This window comes from Apus apus, chromosome 3 (genome assembly GCF_020740795.1).
Source record: "Apus apus isolate bApuApu2 chromosome 3, bApuApu2.pri.cur, whole genome shotgun sequence".
Taxonomy (NCBI): domain Eukaryota; kingdom Metazoa; phylum Chordata; class Aves; order Apodiformes; family Apodidae; genus Apus; species Apus apus.
In genome coordinates this window covers 88122824-88137505 of record NC_067284.1, presented here as the reverse complement: position 1 = coordinate 88137505, position 14682 = coordinate 88122824, and the positions used below count along the sequence as shown (strand labels likewise).

The 14682-nt window shown below is 45.5% G+C and overlaps 1 protein-coding gene across 16 annotated transcripts in view; it reads right to left on the bottom strand.

Moving 5' to 3' along the window:
* The window catches only part of TRIM67 (tripartite motif containing 67), a 37118-nt gene extending 23202 nt beyond the window's left edge, over positions 1–13916 (bottom strand). For 9 of the 16 annotated variants that reach the window (XM_051616185.1, XM_051616187.1, XM_051616195.1 and 6 more), the window contains exons 1-5: positions 13787–13916; positions 13017–13711; positions 6221–6316; positions 2176–2298; positions 799–909 (exon numbers count right to left, since the gene is read on the bottom strand). In XM_051616185.1, coding sequence (XP_051472145.1) covers positions 799–909; positions 2176–2298; positions 6221–6316; positions 13017–13711; positions 13787–13916 — 1155 coding nt within the window. Of the gene's footprint in view, positions 1–798; positions 910–2175; positions 2299–6220; positions 6317–13016 lie in introns of all 16 variants that reach the window. The other 7 variants (XM_051616189.1, XM_051616190.1, XM_051616191.1 and 4 more) reach the window with 4 other exon arrangements.
* Positions 13917–14682: the final 766 nt, after the last annotated feature.

The window sequence follows — 14682 nt, the reverse complement described above, 5'->3', positions numbered from 1 at the left end:
GAATGAAAAATAATAAAAATAATATGATTAATAATAATAATAACAATAAAAATAATAATAAAAACAATGAAAATAATAGAGCTGGGCAAAATAATTAATTGGATAATAAAACTGTTCTTTTTTATCTCATCAATAGACATTTTCAATTGTTTGCACATAAGAAACAATATCCTGGACATTAAGGCAATTGTGGGCTAGGCTGTATTTTGCAAAGAGGAGTACCTGGGTCCTCCAGCTACAAGACCCATCTTATAGCCCTGTGAGGTGAAACAACCCCAGTGCAGCGAAGCTACAAGCAAGCCCTTAAAGCTGGTGTTCCTCCCACGTGAGATGTTGAAAGAACTCTTGCACATGGGAATGAGTAAAGCAAAGAAGTGAAGCAAAAAGGGGAAAAGTACAACTCTGCTGAGACAGACCTTTACAAATTGATCAGAGAGCTCTGTGAGGTCCTGTGATGGGTTTCTCACATGAGAATGAAATAATATTCTGCAGAAAGTTATCATTAGCTGTGTAGCATCACTCTTTCATCCCAGAAGAAAAGGCTGGCAAAGACGTCAGCAGCCAGGGAAGTGGTGTGACCACTAACTCCAAACCTCAGTCAGACTGCAGCTGTTTGAAAGCAACCTTTCACTCAGACATACACCAGACTATCTGAGCTTTTAGAAAGTACTACCAGGAGTCAAGGTGAACCTGCCTCAGACATGGAAGAGGCTAATTATTAAAGCCACCCATTTTTAACTTAATTTAATTTTAATGTCTTGGGTTCTCCCCCACCCCATACATCAGAAATAAAAATACCTGCAAAAATCCAGAGGGATCGTTTTCTTTGATAACTTCTAAGCAGTACTCCATAAGCCCTGTTGACTGGCGTAGCTTCAGTGTACAGTGATTTATCTGGTCCCAAACAACCTGGAAAACAAGCATCAGTTCAGTTCTGATGACTGCCTCAGCTTACAGTGAATTGTAAAAGACTATTTCAGAAGAGACAACAAATGGAAGAGTGTGTTAAAGCTGTGTTTAATTTAGCTGCCATATGGCCACTGCCATATCTCCATCAGCTACACTCACTTGCTCTATATTGTAAATACCGATAATTAGCTTGGCAAAATGTGGTGCACAGGGAATCTCAATTTCCAGAGCAGATAATTGCTCAAAGGTCAGGCTTCCTAAGGGCAGAAAAAGCACAGAACATGTTTCTGCATCTACAGTACTCACATTTACAATCACACTTTCATTAAAATCTGAGATTTTAAAAAAATTCTTGCCTTAAAAGGCAAATATTACAGAAGAAAACTGCAGGAGAGGTTTCTATCATTTTCTCCACAATTCAACATTGAGCCTACTCTGCTTAAGAACACATTGCTAGGATTAAGAAAGAAAAGCACCATATCTCATTTCTCCAGATTTTGGACTTGATTCTGCTGCCACATGGCTGTAGGCAATGCCTAATAGCACTGTGATACCACAACTCCTGAGGCACAACAGCCTAACAGGAATAAACTGCACGATTAGCTGTGCTGTTAGTACTAAGTCCTAAGTGTTGGTTCTTGTTAAGCAGGGGGAGTTTTAAATGCTGATCTCAGGTAGATTTTATTCATTGTTTGCCATATTAGGTATTTCACTTCAAATTTTCCTTCTGTCTTAATGTTACTTGCACTATAATACCCCAAAATCACACCTGTAGTTCAACATTTCAAGAAATGTGCCTAACATTTCTCAACTGCCACTTTGTTCCACCATGTCTAGCTTTCTCTTCCCCACCCCTCTTTGCTGTATTTCTTTAATATCTTTTGAATGGCACATGGATGTCTGGAGGTGGTTTGCCTGAATTTTGAAGGTTTGAAGAGACACCAAAATCCCAACATTTGACTTGGACAGAAGATCCTGGAATCCAAACCACACATAGATCTATTTCACTGATAAGTACCTCTCAAAAGACAGTCCCAGACTATCAGATAAATAAAGACTGATGGCCTGATTCAACAAACTGCTGAAGAATATGTCTCATTTTAAGGATACAAGCACAGTTCTACCAAACTGCTGAACTGGAACTTGCTGAAGGACATTAGGACTTGTTCACTAGGAATTTTCATGGTGTAAAGAGCTAGGGGCTTAAAAATGCACATTAACATCAGGTATCAGCAGCTGTGCTCAGCTGATGAGAGTTGTGCTCACCTTCAGCTTGTGCTCACGTTCTTTGGTCACCTTTGTGAGCAGTTTCGCTTTCTGTCGCGTTAATGCATCAACCAAGGCATCACACTGAGCGACAAGACAGGCTTCATAATCCAACCCATTCTCCTAGAAGATGGCAACAATACTCATAAAAGAAAGTGTATTTTACAGGTTACACTATTGCTCATTCTCACCTGTTTTTCCATTCAGAAAGTATTTTCTTTCAAGACCTTGGCACTTCTGCTGCCCTTCTCATTTTATTATAGCTGTACCAGTAATAGCTGCATGCTATAAAATGAAACAGTAAGATGCTACACCACAAATGGGTTTATTTAAAACCTTGATTTACTGGCACTTTCTAGACAATAGATGTAGTATAATGCAATGTAAAAGCTAAACCTAATGTACACAATGCATATATATACATAAGAGGATTCTGACCCATTCTGTTTTAATTATCCCACTGTAGTGACTTTGAAATCACTGGCTCTACACCGTGGCAATTAGAAGAGAATTATGGACCAGAATCTGGTCTACAGGCTTATTACAAGGAAATTAATCAAGTACAAAGCCCTGGGATTTTGTGTATTGCTTTAAGTAATTTATTTTGTTTTTAATAACTAGCACTTGGCAGTGGAGAAATGCACTTTATTAGCTTAAAAAAACCCAGACAAACAAAAAAAACCCAAAACCAGGACAGTCTTTTATTCCCATCATGGTAAAAGTCTCTGCCAGGCAGAGGCCAGCAACTGACGTATAAAATACTTGTCTCCACTGCGCCCTGCACAAGGCTTGGGTATCACAAATCCCTGTCCTATCCATGGGGAACAATCCCTGCAACAGCAGAATTCCACTGCAGCCGGAGAAATCTGAGCAGATGGTATTACAAGGTCCTGAGCTGCCCCTCCTCCTGGGGATGGCTTTCTCTGGCTGTGGAAGTGATGCTGTAGCACCCGTTCAGAAGAAGGCTCTCCTTTGCTTGCTCTGCTCCTGAGACTAGAAGGAGAAAGTTGTGCTACCAGCTTTCCTCCCAAAAACCCAGTAGGACAAAAAGAAGATTACATTTATGAGCTTTTAAACATGTGCTGAAGGAGAAGCATGTCTATGGAAAGCCCTCACATGCCCCTAACTCATTATTATTTCTTAGCTCTTTTGGTTGTGCTTTTCTCTTATTTTCTGTTAATTGCTTTCTCTCCATTATTTTGAGAGCAAAATTTTCAGCACTGTATTCCCTCCCCTCCCATGCGACCCATGCATCCCATTCTCCAGATGAGGGGGTCACCTTTCTCCAAGAGACCCCTGCCACAGCCCTAGACCTGCCAGCAAGATGGGTGGGAGGAGAGACACCAGACAGCTCAGTTCCTGTTTGCAGGTTTGTCTTGGACTCCTCCTGTTTGCATCTCTCCCTCCTCGGCTTCTATCACACCCCACTCCCCATTAAGCCCGTTTCCATCCGGTTACTCTTGAAGTGCTGGCTTGTGTAAAGAGCCTGAATCAGTCAACGCCTGTAGTGCATAATTTCTCTCCTCATTTTCTGTTCACACATCAAATGGGGTGTTTGGCGATATGCCTCTTCCAAGTGAGAAAGGATTAAATTGTTACAGCAGATGGGAAAATGTGAAAATCAGCTAATGACAGCAACAAGGAAGCAACAAGGCAAGAAGGAACAGAAAATTTATAAAAAGCAGAGACCAAGAGATTTAAAAGTGACCTCAGAAAGGAGAAGGGAAGGAAAAAAAGAGGGGGAAACTAGAGATCTGCAAAGCAGGGAAAAGAAAAGTAGATTATGAATTTGCAGAGTGCCCAAGGCAAGATAAAAAGCACAGCTCCTGGTAGCTCTGGCAAAACTCAGAGAGGAGGTAAAGAGTGCAGATGGTTGTGACTGCTCTGTTGTGCATTGAGACAGGATAATGAAATGTACATACTGCTCACTCCTTTGTGGAAACGTACATTTTAAAGACATTTTTGCTAAGGGGCAAATGTCTGTATGTGCGAGTGGTAGCCATCATAAGGCTTTTAATAAAAATAACCTGTTCTGAGATACATGGTTCTGGGTATAAATCTACACATGAAGGCTACATCTGTTCCCACCCAAATAAAAGTCCAAGAACTGTTTTTTTTTAATTCAGGTGCCAAAAGGCACAGATCAGCTGGTGAGCCCTTTCCCCTCAAATGGTGTGGCTGTACCAAACCTGCCTACCAGGGCTATTCCCTGGTATGTGCTACCTCCAAATGCTGCTTGAGCATCACCTGGAAAAATGCAATTTGTCACAGGAGAAAATAATTCCAGACACCTCATTAAGGGTTAATCTGTGTGGGTGATTGTCTGAGAGCTGAGGCCTAGCCCTGTTTTATTTAGAAATACATATGCAGCTGGTTAGTCCTGCTGTTTTGTGTTACTGAAATTTGATGTCCTCAGACTCATGCTGGAACTGGCTCAACATACGAGGCTCAGATTCGGCTTTGTGGCCAGACATGCCTAAATGTTAGAGAGTGACTGCTGGATACAATTTCCTCTTTTGAGCTCTCCTCTAGCATTTTAAGCCACGAGCACCATCAAAGAAATGCCTTGGTCTTTTGATCTAATTGTAGCAGCTCCCTAAAGCAGAGCAATTTGGTAGTGATTTTATTGAAACATATTAAAGGTTTTTCAGCATAGTCATAAATAGTTGTAATGGGCCACCTTTAGGTTTCAGGAAGGAAAAATACATTTTTCCTGGAGCTAGATGACTCAAGAAAAGATTGGTGATTGATTATGGATTGGCCCATCCTAAAACAGCTCTTCATACCTATAGGAAGAACTGCTCTCTAGAGTTGCCCGTCCTCCTTGGGCAATACAAGACTAAGGGACTAGGTTAGATGAGCTACATAACTTTTAAATAGGTAAGTCAGCAGAGAGAAACCTCACACTGTGTATAAAACACAACATGTGACAGGTGCCAGTCACTGGCTTCACACTGGTTTCTTTCAGTTAGATATGCATTTATTTTTACCAGTTTCCCAGTCTTTTTTGTTCCCTTCATCAGGTGGCAATGGAAGACTGTGGGGGTGGGTAGCTACACTGCCCTGTGGCAGTCTGAGAACTGGAGCAGCATTTGGGGTACAAATTCATCATCTGGAGCATTAAGTGGAATCTTCATGATTAAATTCTAAACTAAATACAGATTTTCTAACTTCTGCTATGGCTTTATGTTAGTAACAGGAACAGCATTTGCTTGCTGATGAAAGATGAGCAAACAGCACAGCAGATAATGTATATCCCACAGAAAACCCACTGCCACAGAGTACCTCTACTGTGGATAACAAGTGTTCTCCCCTGCATGCTGTGAAGCCCAAACTACAGCTGCACATTTCCAGCCATACTCTGCAGGGTGAGAAGGACCTTGAGGATCATTTGATCTCGAGCACTGACAAGTCTAAATTTGCTTGAAAAGGGGAACTGTTATGTTTGGGGTTTGTGCCCTCAATCACTGCACTCATTGTGAGCCCATTTCTGAATATTAAAGCTGGGCAATTTTAAGCATGAAAGTATCTTCTGCTTCAAATGATGACACTGATTCAGCTGTGTTTGTTTCTCCTTCTCTTTTTTTTTTTTTTTTTTTTTTAATTTCCTGCAAATACTCTAATAAACAGGTTGACTGGATTTTGTCCAGAAACAAGTACATTTTTAGAAAATGTAAGATGAAAAACAAGTAATAAATTTTGAATGTGTTAAAATGAGAACTTATCCTAAATGTCCAATTTAAGCAACTGCAGTCAGGAAGGAGCTCAGAAGCATGACCAAGGGATCCAATCAATGCTAATCAACACAGCTCAGATGTCTGGTATTGAATATCAGCTTCTTGCAATAAACAGCAAACAATGTAGACGCTAAGAGGGGCTTTCAGGCATTATCTGATGAGTAATTTTGCCTAGCAAATCCATTCAAGAAAGGTTAGATGATTCCAGGAAAGTTAAGAATAGCACGGGGGATAAAGTCATCACATGAATTATTCACTCAGTTCTATTGATTACTGTATTATCAAAACAGCTAATATTCTACAGTTACCTGGATCTGCTGCAACAAATTTTTCAGCTGAACCAGAAATTCTTTAGCTTCCTTTGCTTTATCTGAAATGCCATTTAAAGCCTGAGATAGCTGTGCCTGCAAGAAAAAAAAAAGGGGGGGGAAGTAGAAATTAGTTATAAAATGCAAATGTTTCATACTAATAATTGGTTTTGATGATTAATAATGTGCTAAAAGGTTTACTTTCTGTTGTATGTATTCTTACATGCACAGAGTGTTTGTGCGAGAAAAGAATAGTTCAAATTTTAATTGTAATAAGATTTAATAAAGGTGAAATATGCATGTGGGGGCAGTAAAGTATTGTGTCTGCACATTCCACTTACTGCAGTGACTTGGTAAGTCAAAATATCTTCTTGTAAGACAGCTACCCACATATATAAGGAGGTAACAGTCTTACACTTACACAGTAGCATCTGTTATGCTGAAAAACCCACAAGTGCTTTCCCCAAAGTGACACTTTTTTTTTTTTCATCAAAGCCTGAATTCCTCACAAATGTGATAGATCCTACCAAACCTGAGATACACTTCAAAGACAAATCTGCATTTTCAGACTTCATAGAAATACCCCTTTGGGGTCCAGTTTCCCATGCTCCATCCAAACAAACGGGTGAATATTTCTGGAAAAACTGGGAAAAGCCCTTCCTCTGACTTTTGACTGGTGAGATGTATGGAATGTATCTTTTGTTAGTCTACAATGAAGACCTAACTTCCCTTTTTCTCAGCTGTCTCCTGAGATGTCTAAACTGAACCAGAAGCTTCTTGATGGACTTCCAGGATGGGAAAAAACCAGCAGTTCTGCGTCCAGCAGATCAAGAACCACCATGGTCTGACCGGAGCAGCAGCAGTGCAGTTTCCCTGGAAGCCCATCTAGGATTACAGAAACCATATTGCTCTGTGTGTCAGCCCATGGCAAGCCCACCTCCAGCATTACCCCTCCTGGCAGACATGAAGCACAGTGACCAGAATGGTCCCACAATGAGTGTCCTGCAGGTCACACAATCTCTTAATGGGTCTACCCCTCAGGCAGATGGAGTCACAACTACAACATTACTAATGCCCAGTTAATTATCCTCACAAAATAGATGTGACAACTGACATCAGGAAATGAAAGATGAAGTATCTTTGCCAATGTCAAGGTTTGAAAAGGCTGCTGTCTCTTGTTTCATTAGGACTAGAGTGTGCCTTTAGAGGCTTTGTACGTATGAAGGCACAAAAGTTAGGTGCCTCTAAAAGGAGACCTAATTGAAATCAGTAAGTCACCACTCACTATCTGCTTCTCTCTTGCTCCTGAATGGAAGTAAATTACTCCATCCCCTAAAGGAGGGAGTTCCCTTCTTCAGGCTGCCAAAATTTTGAGCTTATCTCCTGCCTGAATGTCTCCTTCTCAACTTCCCCTTGTGTTTGCTCATTCATGCAGGGTGGTAATGAGCTTGTGGGCACTTCACAGTCCAACTCTGAGGCAGGCAACCTCCTGTAGGCAGAGGCACTGCCTAACCTCCTGAGCTGGGACAGAATTATAGAGAAAGAAGAAAACCTACATTTTTTTTACTCGTATTCACACAAACATTTTACTTTTAGCCCAGTTGCAGATATTACATTAGTGCTAAATTTGAAGATAAATTACACTTTACCTCAACTTATTTGTAACAAATGTAATGGGAAGACACATTACTGTGCATATTTCTCAACAGTTGAATATTTACAGTTCTCCTACACAAACTCTTTTTATTGCACAAAAATTTAAAGTGATGATGTTTGATATCAACACTACCTGAGGTCATAACAGCAAGCTCTAGGTGCCCAAAAGGGTCCCTATTTTTGCCAGATCAGACCATCAGGACTTCAGATCAGCTCTTTGCACGCTCATCATGCTTGACAGAGCTTAAAGCCCACCCTTTTTGACTGTACTTTCTGCTGCATCCACAAGGCACATCTGAGCCTTTCATTTGTCAAGGTGACACAGGACACAGTGGAAATGTCTGGGGAGGAAGCAAGAAAGAAAGAGGCGGCAAAAGCATGGTATGCTCTGCCATTGGCTGGTCCAAACAAATTTTCCCAGGGACTCAAGGGCTCCTTTCTTTCAAAACAAACCCAACAGTCGGTCCCAACAAAAGTAAAACTTCCACTTTTCCAAAACCTGCCGTAGCTCTCAAATTACCTCAAAGTGCACTTCACCAAATAAGAAGAGACAAAAGCTGTATGTGGGCATCACAGCAGTCGTAGAAAACTGAATCACCACAGAGGAATTGTAACCAGCCTATGTACCAATGGCAATTAGCACCCTCACTTGGGGCTCCCAGCACGCTCCCTGTCACAAAGAGCTGCAATAGAAACCAATGTCATTGCTCAAAGGGCTTGTAAGCAAATTGTTGTGTTCATTAGAACCTGTGGTTGCATTACCACAACTGCAGCATGAAGTTGAGAAAAACAGATCTCCATTTGTGTAACCCAATTAGAGATAAAAGCCTTGCTTTTCCAAGTATTGGTACAAGATACCTTACAAAGCAGTGGACTTTAGTCACGCACTTCCCTTAACATCAAATAGGCAGCAGTGTGCTCAGGTGGCCAAGAAAGCCAATGGCATCCTGGCCTGTATTGGAAATAGTGTGACCAGCAGCAGTAAAGAGGTGATTGTCCCCCTGTACTCAGCACTGATGAGGCCACACAGTCGGACTACTGCGTCCAGTTTTGGGCACCTCAATTCAAGAGAGATATCGAGGTGCTGGAGCGAGTACACAGGAGGGCATCAAAGCTAGAGAATAAATCTTATGAAGAATGCTTGAAAGAGCTGGGAATGTTTAGTTTGAGGAAGAGGAGGCTGAGGGGAGACCTCATCAGTCTCTACAACTACCTGAAAGGTCATTGTAGAGAGTTTAGTGCTGGTCTCTTCTCACAGGGAACTGAGGGAACAAGACAAAACAAGAGGTAATGGCTTCAAACTGCAACAGGGTAGGTTTAGACTGGACATTAGGAAAATTTTTTCACAGAAAGAGTGGTTAGACACTGGAATAGGCTGCCCAGGGAGGTGGTTGAGTCACCATCCCCGGATGTGTTTAAGGGTCGTTTGGATGTGGTGTTGGTGGATATGGTTTAGGGGAGAACTTTGCAGGGTAGGGATGATGGTTGGACTCAGTGAACCCAAGGGTCTTTTCCAACCTGAATAATTCTATGATTGTATGATTCTATGACTAAGCCCTCAGTAAAGCAACCAAGGCATTAAAAATGCCCTGTACTCTCAGAGCAATCTTTCTTGCAGCAGAAATATTTAGTGGAAGCTAAACTGAAACGTTACAAGCTCCATTGACTGCAACAGTTAGTAACTCTTTACAAATGGTTTTACTACCTGGTGTTACCTTTACTTTAATACCTGGTCTTGCAACCAACCATGTGGATGCTGGAGATGGCTACCAAGTTTCTCTTCTATCACATACAGAAACAGAGAGATAACAAGGGTAAGTAATTAAACCCAGATGAGCATGGAAGACTGATGCTTCCTTTGATTTTAGAAAATGAACCAGATAATGCCCACATCCTTTTTCAACTAACAGTTCATGCTCATTTAACTTGTTTTCCCTCCATCTCTCTTTAGCAGCAGATTAACTATTGATTAGATAAGCTTGCCCCGCCACTGAATTCTGAACTAGCCCATGTGATTTTGGGAACACAACTCTTTCAGGCCAGCAAATAAAACCAGGCATTTGGACTCCTACACTTGCCTTCAGCTGCCTGCCTGCCCTTCACAGAGCTATCCAGCTGTGGATTTTTCCAGTGTTTCAGTGTATATATACATAAATATATATATATATATATATTTAACCATTTAGAATGGGCGGCGCTGAAATGTGTCTACCATCATCATTCCTCATATTGGCAGGTCAAAGGGCTACCAACTTAAACCTGTCAACAGGGTCACTGTTCTTACTATGAAGACATTAAAGGACTTAACTTTCGCAAAAGACTTAGAGAGTTTTACTTAACTCTAAACTGCCCAGATGCACTTTTCACACAAGTGAACATAATGAAGTCCAGCTAAGTCAGTGTATTTCCACAGATTTACGTCACTGGGGCCCTGAGGTTATTTCACAGCAGTTTTAAATTCTCCTTAGGAGAAGTTACATGCAGCAGCAGAATGGGAACCTGCACCATTAACAGGGGCCAACCAGCCTAGTACAGCTTTCAGACCACTGGTACAGCTGGGGGTAAATGCACCTTTCATTGCACAGTCTGCAGCACTGAACAGACAAGGTTATACACTCTTACTTGCCACTAGGTTACTCTACAAGACCCAGACAAAGCAGAACTCAAACAGTTTGAACAAAAGGCTAATAAAAAAGTGGAAAGGAAATGGATCCTGAAGCTGAAGGTGGGTAGGGCCTCTGGAAAAGCTCTTCTACACTCACTAGAAAAAATGTCTGAAGTTTGCTGCTGTGGGATGAAACTGTATCCTGAGAGGTGAGGAAATGCTTCTGGCAAACCCTCTTAGGTGAAGAACACCAGCCACGGGCCTTACAAGGGGATAAGCAGGTGCTTATCAGCTGATGATGAACAACTGTCAGTCTGTCAGATTTACTGGGCTAAGAACCATTACGGACAAGCCCTTACAGCGATGCCTGGAGCATCTGGAGAGAACACATAAAACTTGAATTATGTTTGGCATACCACTCAATGTAAGTGATTTATGGTTTGGCCAAAGTAACTACAAGTAATACACTTGTAGAAATTGCTGTCTCTGAGAACTATTTCTAAGCAGAAGTATCTAATTCCAAAACAATTTATCTGAAGGAAAGCGAACTGATGATTTAGGCTGTCTGGCTATATGGTTCCATTATATTTATCTTCTGCCAAGTGCATTGTTCTGGGAAAAACAATACTGATAAGAGCACAATTTTAGAAGTGGCAAATTAGATAATACTGAGCATTTTTTTTTTGCTAGAATTTTCACATTGATTGAGTCTGTAAATCAAGAAAAAAATCTCATTCTGTGATACCTTAGTCCCAGAAAAAAAACAAACAATAAAAATACAAGCCAGCAGAGTGCTGTTCATTCTTTTGACAATATCTGACAGGAGGAAAGAGAAAAAATCAGTGTCTCTTAACTTTGAGCACAGCGGACTTTGTCACTTTGTTCAAAAATGCATCAAACAGTTTTAACTCAAGGTAATTCAGCACAAGTGGGTCTCTCACACCCACCAAAACATCAACTACACTTGAACAGTGAACTTGGTCCCTGCTAATTAAAATAATACTGCTCAGAAGTGGATTCTTCCACTGGCAGAAGTAGAAATAGCTGCAAATTTGTAGCCTGCTCCTTCTGGGCCAAGAGAACTCCTCTGTCCAAATGCCCATCATGTTAAGGAGGAGATGGCTGAGCCTCTGGCAGAGCATTCAAACTGAAACACGTACTGAAGAAGTTTTCCTCAGACGGACAAGCCCTAAAGATCATCCCAAGGGGCATGTTTTTTTAATCTTAAAATAAAAAATACATTTTTTGCCTTGCCAAATGTCTTAGCTCAGCTTGCACTAAACCACTCCACTGCTGAAGGATGATGAGACCAGTCTTGGTTTTGTCCTGTCTTGCAGTGTCTAAAAGGCTCTTTCTGTGCTTCTGTTACTGCTAACTGCAGCAGAAAGTGAGAATGGAATTCTGCATCTAGCAGAGCTGGCCAAGTGCTCTTTGAACAGCTGCTCCGGAAGTCCTTTCCCTCAGCACAGTGGGAAGCTCAAAAGGACTGCTCTTAGCACTCAGGTATTAAAGTCCCTTCTGTACGTTCATATGTACTAACTAATAATTTTTCCAAAGTCCACTCTTCTTTGCAAGAAAGAGGTAACATCCCACACTCTTTCAACTTAGAAGGTAATGTCTTGCTCTTTATTTCAATGGCTGAGAAGTCTTATTTGTAACAAGGAGAGCATGGCCAAGTGACCTAGCAGCTCCACTAGACTGTGGCAAACCCCTTGTGTGGTAAAGCGGCTGGCTCTGATGTCTTCCCATGGGGGCTCCAGGGAGGGCTAAGGAGCATCACTTGCAGAGAAGCATGCATCAGGTCATGACATTATGTGAGTAACAAAAACTTTACTCATCCCCAGACCCCATCCATCCTACAATCCTGTACTCATTTTTGTGTTATGAAGGCCCCTCCAAGCCATTCCTCAAGCACATTCCTTATGAACATTCCTTACACATTCCTTATACATTTCTCCTGGCCTTTTTGGGAACTGAGTGGGATGGGAAACCTCTTTGAGGCACAGGAGACAACACGCTATTCCATGATCCTCCTTAGTATGCTTTCTTGTCTAAAACATTTGGATGATCTGGGCCGCTCTCCCGCATTGACGTGTGCGGGAAATGGTTGTGTTCATGGAGTCTCAGGTGAAAGGGAGGTGAGGAAGGGAAGGAATGACCATCCAGTCTCCTCAAAGGCACTGCTGGCGCCTGTGAGAGGAGAAGATGGCCAAGGACCCTGTGTGAAGCAAACAAGTTAGTGAGATGGGCTCCCTAAACCCAGGCGGCTGCCTGAGGCCTGGCCAAAGGCTTTGCTTCATCTCAAGGCCAGCAGGAGCGGGGAGGGTGCCCGTGGGTTTTCTAGCCCTGAGTAGGGCAGTCAGGAAGGACAGGAGCCCCAAGATCAGCATGCCAAGGGGAAAAAAGTCTGGGAGGATGATGGATGTGAAGCAGCCTTATGTCCCACAAACTCCAACCCGCTGTCCGGGCGCCGGGACAGACCAGCCAGAGCGCAGCGCGTCTGGCTGCTCCTCCAGGCCGGCTGACGGGACTCACCTTGTGCTGCTTCCACATGGCGCCCAGGGCCTTCACGTCGTGCTTGCCGTGCCTGCCCTCCTCCAGGCACTGGTAGCAGACGGGGCTGCGGCAGCTCACGCAGTACATGCTGTAGTTCTCCAGGTCGTGCTCAGCGCAGGTCGGCAGCTTGCGGCCGCCGCCCGCCCCCTTCCCGCCGCCGCCGCCGCCGTCGCCGCCGCCGCCGCCGGGGGCGCCCGGGTGTCCGGGCGGCGGGGCCAGGCGGTGCTTGGCGAAGGGCCCGCGGGCCGGGTGGCAGCGGAGTTGGCAGGCGGAGCAGTAGAGCACCTCGCACTGCTCGCACAGCACGGCGGCCGGCTCGGGCGGGCTGCGGTCGCAGAGCTGGCACTTGGCGGCGGCGGCGGCGGCGCGGCCCTGCTGGTAGCGCTGCACGATGGCCTCCAGCAGCCGGTTGCGCTGGAAGCCGCGGAGGCCGCGCTGGTCCAGGGAGGCGCTCCGGTGGCACTGCGGGCAGGTGAGGGAGGAGCTGGCGGGGCCGGCGCCCCGGGGAGCCGCCGCCGCTCCCCCCGGGGGCGCCGGCACCAGCGGCAGCACCCGCACGCCGTTGGGGGACTTGAGGCTGGGGGTGTAGGAGCCGTAGCCGCTGTCGGTCTCGCTGTGCAGGCTCAGCTTGTCCGCGTGGTCCCCGCCGCCGCCCGCCGCGCACTCCGAGTCCGAGCCGGCGGCCCCTCCCGGCCCCGGCGCGGCGGCGGGCGCTGCGGGGCCCCGCGGGTGCAGCAAGGGCGGCAGGTGCTGCTCGCTCTCCGGGGTCTGGACGGCGATGGTGCGAGCGCAGGGCAGGCAGACATTGTGCGAACAGGGCAGGATGATGGGCTCCCGGAAGAGCGAGCCGCACACCGGGCACTTCAGCTCCTCTTCCATGGCCGCGGCGGCGGCTTTGTGTGCGGGGAGCGGGCGGGCTCAGGCGGGCGGCGCGGGGTCACCGCCGCCGGTTCCCCCCATCCCCCGCCGCGCCCTCCGCCGCCTACCTGGCCTGCGGGCGCCGGGGTGAGGCCCGGAGGGCTCCGGCTCCGGGCGGCTCCGCGCCGGGCGGTTCAGCACCCGCGGGCGCAGACAGCTCCGTGCGGCGGGGCCGCGGGGGCCGCCCGGCGCGGGGCGAGGGCGAGGCTGCCTCCCGGCCGTGGCGGGGGCCGGGGGCGCGGCGGGGCTGCTGGAGCGTCGGTGGCATAGAGTAGTAATATATGGGGAAGGGAGGGCGGGGGAGGAGGGAGGGCAGGAGTAGGAAGGGGCGGGAAGAGCCCTTTCCAGCAAATAAGTGATCGCTCTCTCTACGGCTGGGGACGGCGAAAACAGCGTGGTGTGTTTTTTTTTTATTTAAAGGGTCTGTATGCAGCGGTGTCTTTATGTGTTTGAATAACGTTTGGGTAGCGGCTTGAAGGCAGGCGGGGTTTCGTTATCCCTCCCCGAGGAAAGGAGAAAGGAGGACGCTTGCCAACAAACTAAGTGTGTGCCGCTCCTTCGTACAGATCTCACCATGCCGGGACGCAACCCAGATGCTCAAAATGTCAGGCACTGTGCTGCTAGAGGGGAGGATGACGGAGGGGTTAAACGAGAAGCGCGCATCCCCGGTACCAGCGCTGTGGCTGGAAGGGAGGGAAGAGCAGGGCGCGGGGCGCGACGTGCAGCG